The sequence below is a fragment of the Camarhynchus parvulus genome, chromosome 3 (assembly GCF_901933205.1).
Source record: "Camarhynchus parvulus chromosome 3, STF_HiC, whole genome shotgun sequence".
Taxonomy (NCBI): domain Eukaryota; kingdom Metazoa; phylum Chordata; class Aves; order Passeriformes; family Thraupidae; genus Camarhynchus; species Camarhynchus parvulus.
This window is the reverse complement of record NC_044573.1, coordinates 99,455,655-99,463,513: the sequence shown is the minus strand read 5'-3', so window position 1 is coordinate 99,463,513 and position 7,859 is coordinate 99,455,655. Positions and strand designations below refer to the sequence as shown.

At 46.4% G+C, this 7,859-nt stretch overlaps 1 protein-coding gene across 1 annotated transcript; it reads right to left on the bottom strand.

The window, feature by feature from the left end:
* Window positions 1-676: 676 nt before the first annotated feature.
* On the bottom strand, window positions 677-2,278 carry GJA10 (gap junction protein alpha 10). The gene is made up of 2 exons (XM_030944778.1): window positions 1,446-2,278; window positions 677-1,289 (listed from the first exon to the last, which is right to left on the bottom strand). Exons 1-2 carry the CDS (start codon window positions 2,276-2,278, stop codon window positions 677-679), a joined length of 1,446 nt encoding a protein of 481 aa, XP_030800638.1.
* Window positions 2,279-7,859: the final 5,581 nt, after the last annotated feature.

The window sequence follows — 7,859 nt, the reverse complement described above, 5'->3', positions numbered from 1 at the left end:
GTAATGGTGCCTTGTGTTTCTTACCAGAAAAGATTTTAAGTTTGTTGGCTTTGTTTGTTTTGTATATAGGAAAAAAAAGGTGTGTGTTGGGGGTGTTTAGGAAGAGTGAGGAAAAAGAATTGAACAGAATCTATGACTTTGAGCATTGTGTGAAGTAATCTTGTTTATTACATGTCCTATATAAAGGTATTTATGGGCTTGCTACTGCAAGTGATTGTAAAGGAGCCTCTAAGCTCTGAAAGAACCAAACTGTGATCTGAGACCACGAGAATTCAAATCTCTTTTAAGAAAGCCTTGTTAACTCTTGAATGCAAGCATTATATCTTGCCAACATTATGACTGTAAGCAAGCCTAGAGCGTGTGGCCAAAGCAAAGGAGGAGCTGCTGAAAAAGCAACTCTGTAGTCGTTGGCTCTGGCATTACAATCATTTGATGGGGATTTTTACATGTAGATCTTTTGATTTATTCATTGAACAATTATTTGACTTGAAGGTCACCTCTGAGACAAACCTGAAACCGAGAGAAGTTGTGTCATTGAACTCAATGCATTCTTGGCTTCTCTTTCTTACACTGGCTGGAGCTGAAGTTTTCCCTGGGACAATCCTCGTCGAGTTGATTGGGATCATGGAATGAGTATAAAGAAGCTGGGATACGGTGACTTAGAGCTCCTCGGGACTCAGTAATTCCCTGGTATTCCTGCTTTCACGGCAGAAGGAGGCCGAGCGTTTGGGAGCTTGGCGTTGTCCGGGGTGCCGCGAGGGGCTGGGGCTGTGTTGGAAGTCCTGCCCGAGCCGTTCTGCCCCCTGGCTCGCCCCCTCCTCCCCAGGGCCGGCACGGGCTGCCGCGGCCCCCCGCCGCCCCCCTCCCGCGGGCTGTCCCGGGCGCTACTTGCCATGGACAGGCGGCGTCCCGAGGCGGCGGGCGGCGGGCTGGGCGCGCCCTCCGAGCGGCGCTGCCCCTCCGAGCCGGAGCCGGAGCCGGAGCCGGGGCCGGGGCCGGGGCCAGGGCCGGGGCCGGGGCCGGGGCCGGGGCCGGGGCCGGAGCCGCCGCGGGAGGCGGTGCTCTCGCTGTCGCTGCCCGCCCGGCTCCCGGTGAGCACGCGGGAGAGGAAGCTGGACTTGCGGGTGCCGGGGCAGTGCCCGCTGTCCGGGGAGTCGCCGCGCTCCTCATCCAGATCCCGGCAGGCGCTCACCCGGCTCTGCCTGCGGGGCGCCCGGCGAGCGGCTGCGGCCGCCCCCGCCGCTCCTGCCCCTCCGCCCGCCGGGGCGGCCCGCGGCGCCTCCTCGCTGCTGGAGGAGGGCGGCTGGTGCTGTCCGTGGTGCCGGCGGCGCGGCGGCGGCGTTGCCCGGAGCTGCCCGCGGTGCTGCCGGGCCGGCGGCGGAGCGGGGGCGGCGGGCGCGGGCGGCGGCGGCGGCAGCGGCGAGGGCGCGGGGCGCGGCGGGGACGCGTTGCTGGCCAGGCAGGGCGGCGGAGGCACCACCGAGCTCTTCTTGGAGTTGTACGCGATGGGATCCTCCTCGGACGGGCCTGCCGGCCACAGCGGCTGCCCGCACAGGCTCTTCTGGATCTTCTTGATGCCCAGGTGGGCGATTTCGAGGATGTTGAGGAAGAGGGAGACGGCGGCGATGCTGTTCATGAAAACCATAAAGATGGTCTTCTCTGTGGGTCGGGACACAAAACAATCCACCGTGTTAGGGCAGGGGGGCCGAGTGCATTTGTAAAGGGGAGACATGTGAAACCCGTATAAAAGATACTGACCTATCATAAAGCCCACTTCGACCACCGACCGGGTCAGGATATGTAGGACATAGGTGCGCAGCAGGGACCCTCTCAAGGGTGCCTTATTCACTTTCTTCTGTTCCTCCAGCTTACGCAGTTCTCTCTCCACTCTCCTGTGTTCCTCGAGCATAGGTTCCAGGTCCTCGAGCTGAGCCCGCAGGTGGGCTTTCCTGTTCTGTCGCTCTTTCTCCAGGGCCCTCAACCTGTAGAGCGCGTGGCCCATGTACACTAAGGATGGGGAGGAGACAAATATGATCTGCAGTACCCAGTATCTGATCAAAGAAATGGGGAAGGCTTTGTCGTAACAGATATTGTTGCAGCCAGGTTGCTCGGTGTTGCAGATGAACTCGGATTGCTCATCATCCCAGACATCTTCAGCAGCCACTCCCAGCACCAGCATCCGGAATATGAACAGGATTGTGAGCCAGATTTTGCCAACTATGGTGGAGTGGATGTGCACTTCTTCAAGGATGCTGCCCAACAAGTTCCAGTCCCCCATGGTCAGAAGTTCATATCTGGGGGAGGGAAAAAAAGTTATTTTCCTGCAATGATGGATTTCTTTTGGAAATGGGTATTTTTAGTTTTTGTTGTTGTTTTTGTTGTTTATTTTTGGTAATTTTGTTAATTTTAATATATGTGTTTCAGATACATTCTTCTGGTAGCTGGAGAGCTCTTAGAAGTTTGTCATTACTTTCTACTTACTCAGCCTTTAAATTAATTCAAACTTCATGATTACTGGTCAAAGATGTACATGTGAGATTATTTAAAGATTAAGAGATATTTATTTCAGCTGTAAACCACAGTACTTCATAACTGCCCATAGCTTTATATTCTTTTTTCCCCACAAGAAATGAAGATCACTTTTTTCCAACCTTGCAAATAATTTGCCAACTACAGTTTAATTCTACACCCATTTAATTCTACACTCCATTCCACACTGACTATGGATTTGCCATAGTTTTGCCACAATGAATAATGTTAGTTGCTTTAATACTTTCAGATAAAGTTTTGAGAAGTGTCCTATAACTGTGACTTAAAAACAGTTTCATTTTTTACCCCAAGGTAGTAGCAATTTTAGTATCAACCATCCAACATTTTCCCATCTACCTGGGTAACAATTCACAAGTTTCTCTCTGAAACTACAAACACATAGCTGATTTACACATAGCTGTACATTTGCAATCTCAGTTCTAGGATAATATCAATAAACTGAGTGCTCCTAGGGTTAATACCTTTATTTTTATGTATCAAGTTTTGCCGTATCTTAATTATAGATTTTAACATACGAGATAATTGAATCAGAGTGATGTGGAGGTTTTTAACAGTGAGAGTGTGAAAATCTTTTTAACTATCTCTGTCCCAGAAACTGATTCATGAGTAAATTGGTCTATGTTCTGCTTGATTTACAAGCTGCTGCTTTTGAAGCTTTCTTTTGGAGCTTCAGATAATGTGGGGAATTGAAATGTAAGATATTTGACTGGTTATTTGTGAATCAATTGCATGTTTGGTGTTGTGTCCCTGGAAATCTTTCTGCTAATATGACAAATTATTGAAGCAACTGGGATCATATCTACCTTAGTGTTCTCACTCAAATTGCTTTTATGCTACAATACTTTCAAAACATCCCAAATTCCACTAAACCACAACCTTTAGTAAAGTGCATTTTCTAAATTTTTTTTTTAAAGATCTGGCTGGTTGATGTGCCCAAAATCTTGTATATATTTAAATGATAGCATAGGTGGGTAATATCACTATTATTAATACAGCTTGGCTCATGACATGATCCCAGAAAGTTCAGTTTTGCTTCAAGGCTGTATTTATCCACACTGCAAGTAAAAAACTTCAGTTGTAACCAGCAACGAAGTCATTCTCAGCATAGGCATCCTACAGACTTTATTATTATGTTTCTGAGACTGCTTTTGGTCTGTAAATTTGAATTTTCACACATGGAACTGGCTAAGTAAACACATCTAGTCAAGCAATCTCTTAGGTGTTGTTATGCACCCAGAATATCTTGTTTCCCCATTCCTTTCCTCCCACGCATATCATTGCAACGAGACACGGGAGGAAAACAGAAAGTCAGCAATAATTATCGTAGTCCAATGCAACAGTTAAGCAAAGGAGCTTTAGGCATATTCACTGCCTTGCAAGTGGCTGATCCCTCACTAAAACTGATCGACTCAGCAAAAAACCCCAACCAAACATCAAAACCCTAAGCGTGATGCTACAATGTAAATTCAGGGATAAATATGTTTTAGTACCAAAGATGAAATTCTCTAGCAGCAGAAACTGGAACAGAAAGTGGATGTAATTCAGGGCAAGGGAGGTGTCTAAACATATCACTCTGGCTCTACAGAGTTTTGTTTCTTGAGTTGTTTCTACCAGTGTTTAAATAACTCTATCCTCACCTTTGCGTTATAAAAGCCAACAGAGGAAATGAAATTGTAGGAATGGCATAATTCACCCTTTAAGTGAGCCCTTTAAGTGAGCCCTTGATACCAGGACAGTTCCCCTCAGCTCTGCACTGATAGAACTTTCAGTATAAATAATGACGCAGTGAATACTGAGTATAAAAAAAAAAGTTAGTTTAGAGCCACAAAAGCCAGTGTTTCTAAGAAATCAGCCCAAACTACTTCACAACTTTCTAATTTTTCCATTTCTGTCCCCTTCCCTGGTCTTAACTGAGTTCTAACAGAGTAATTTCAGTTTACTGTAAGACAGCAATCTTAAATATCAATTATATAATTGTTTTCAGTTTATTAGTAGACTAGAAATTCTAGTAGTACAGCCTATTCTATACTACTAGCGCTGTAGATAGAAATATACCATTTTCAGTATAGAAAGTACATACCTGAGGCATTTCTCATTATACCATCTAACTTTGTGTCTGCCCCAGTATTTTTGTATGGTTATTTCAAACAATAAAAATTCATGCATGTAATCAGTTAGAACCAGATAGAAATCCATAATTTCTCTTGGAGGAAGTTCCTTTATATTTTTATTTTGTTACTTCTTTAAAAATCATCTTGTCATTTGCTACTATTCAAATCACTTCTATGTTACATTCATGCCATATTTACATCAATTGAAGTATGAAATAGCAGCATTAAACTTTAAATTTCTTGACAGAAGTTAAACATTTAGATGCAAATACTCAGGGTTTTAATTTTCATTGCTTCAAGCCTGACAGGCACCTGCCTGCTGCATACTGCCCTAGAAAGAATTATTTTTCTGCCACTTACCTTAGGAGAAAGCCTCTGGTTAATCTCTTAGAGCATTGCAGAAGGAGCATGCAGAACTGTTTGTTGTTATTTCTCAGAGACCTCTCTTTGAGAGTCCTACAACATCTTCTTTTTTTTCCTTTTTTTTCTTTTCCCCAAGAGCCCAAGCATAGATGTGGTACACTGAACGGGCTTCTCAGTTCCGTGCAGCTGGATGCCAAGATCACTCTGTCTAAACTATTCATGCACAGTTTAAAAATCATCAGATGATAGATAGCATGGATGATACAATGGTGCCTCTAGCCAAAATTATCATGCAATTATTGTAGTCAGTGGCATCTAATAAAGCCATTCCCCCAAGGCTTAATCTGTACAGCAGCAGTTTCTGAAGTTCCTATGCCTTGTTTTAGTCAGTTCTTTGAACTTTCCACCTCCACCCAGCTCCCAAATGGAGTTTTATTTTGTAAAATGGCTAAATAGGCAGCCTTTACAGTACAATAGAGTCTTACATTTTCTTTACATTCCATTAGTTTTGCTTTGGATCAATGCTCAAGGATCAATCGGTCATGTCCGATTTCATACCCTGCTGCCTGGTGAGTTAATTTAGGATGTGTTAGGCTGAGCCTTTGAACATGGAGGCCACAGGAACTAATTCTTGAGTTTTAAGTTTGAAACACAGGCATTCAGCACAGTAATCCTTCATCAGCTGGGTTAAATAGTCACCCTCAAGCCCATTCAGAACTGATATCTGTGAGAGACAAGGTTTAAAAAAGAAGGCGAGTTGTCAAAATGGTATTTTGTGAAAAATTGGAGCCACCAGAACTGAGTCGCCCATTCTAAGACCTTCTACTGCCTACTCCTGCCCATGCCCAGGTCTACATTTTATGGAAATACAAAATACTCAGTTTTTCCTCTCTTATTGTGGAACTTCTGGCCTTTTCTTCCATTTTATAAGGCACATGTATGATTTCTATTTCAGAGTCCTCTCCCTGAAGATACTCCTACAAACCAGTGGCCAGTTCTCAAATGACAGTAGCCTCACCTCTTCTTTGGAATGATCTCTGATTTATGCACCATTGCATCCTTCTCTCTCACACAAGCTGCACGTCTCCCAAAAGTCCTGTTTGAATGTGCCATCAGAGCCCTGCCCTGCAGCAGCTGAGGTGGCTGCAGCACCTCTCCTCCAGCTTCAGCCTAACAGAGCAGATGTTTGGCTTATGCACCCATATGGCTTATGCACACATTACAAACAAATGCCTTAGGGGCAGTAGGAATACAATTTTCACCCCTGAGAGATGTGTTAATATTCATCCAAACCTCCCAGATCTCCACAGGCCTTTCTCATCCATATACTCTCACATACCTGTCATTGCCATTTCATTTTCACATCACTACTTTCCAAATCTGGTCACCAAGTCCCTGAAGCTCTTCCTTGCTGCTTCAGCTCAGAGCATAAACTCAGGCCTGGTCCTCTGTGCTGCCTCATCAGATGCTCTTGACCTGACATCTCCAGCAGCTTCCACAGTGCCCAGGTGTTTCTCAGGAGCACCCTCTTCACCTCTGCTGGCTGTGAAAGCTTGAGAAAAGAGCAAGAGCTGCAGCACCTATGATGTGTCCGTCCTGTCAGAGTTGTTCACTGCAGAAGCAGCTCATTCTGGGCCCAGCACATTTCTGTCCCACCCCACCTGCCCCTTGGCAGGTCCAGAACCACAGGCTGCCTACATCACTCTGCCCTCAGGGCAACCTGGTTTAAGGTTTTGCTTTTCTCAGGGGACAGGACGGGTGACAGTGGGCTGTTCAGGGACAATTTTTTGCATTTCTGCTGTAGCAGCAGAATAATTAAGGTTGTTAAAGGACTGCTCACACAAGCTTGTTAATGGTCCATATAATTCATTGTGCATGAAAGGGAAGCAGGGTGAGGGCACAGGGATGGTGGTGTTTGCATTTGGAGAGAAGCAAGAATCTGTGGTGCCTCAGGACATTCCCTTGCTCTAAGCGCTGCCACAGACAGAAGCAGCTTGATTCACAGTGTGAATTGGCAGCAGGCTGTGTGTGGATTGGTGGGAGGGAATATATCCTGCAGATCAGAGATGGGACCTTGGCCAGTGGTGACTGAAACAAGCAACTGTGGAAAGCAGCACAGTGGGAACCAGCACATCTTCATGCCTGACCTTCCTGGAGCAGGAGTGACCTCCCTGCTGGGAAGCAGAGACCCAGGGAACAGTGCTGGGGCAGGAACAGATCACAGCCAAGGAGGGTGAAAGGTCTGGTCCTGGTGGTTATTCAGTAAATCCCAGTATCCAAATCCAGTATGGGGCATTTACTCTGCCTTGTGTGTGACAGCAGGACTCTGCACCTGGGATGGGGTGACCCTGGATGTAGGTGCAGACTGGGGCATGAGAAGCTGGAAATAGAGCCACAGAAAGGGTCCCAGTCCATGGCAAGTTGAACATGAGCCAGCAGTGCCCTGGCAGCCAAGAGGGCCAACCCTGACCTGGGGTGCATCAGCCACAGCTGGCCAAGGGAGGGGATTGTCCCTCTCTGCTCTGCACTGGGGCAGCCTCACCTCAAGTGCTAGGGGCAGTTTGGGTGCCACAGTGTGAGAATGACATTCAGCTATAGGAGAGAGCATCCAAAGGAGGGCAACAATGATGGTGAAGGGCCTTGAGGGGAAGCTGGCTGAGGTCACTTGGTCTGTTCAGCCTGGATGAGACCCCATTGCAAACTACAACTTTGTGAGGGGAAGAGGAGGGGCAGATGCTGATCTCTTCTCTGTGGTGCTCAGTGATAGGATGCAAGGAAATGGCCTGAAGTTGTGTCAGGGAAAGTTTAGGTTTGGATATTAGAAAAAGGTTCTTT

Coding starts and splice junctions, on each gene's coding strand:
- GJA10 (XM_030944778.1), bottom strand. CDS start 2,278: ATGGGGGACTGGAACTTGTTGGGCAGCATCCTTGAAGAAGTGCACATC. Junction 1,290..1,445: donor CCCTGCCTGGCCAGCAACGC/GTCCCCGCCGCG, acceptor GCCCTCCTCCAG/CAGCGAGGAGGCGCCGCGGG.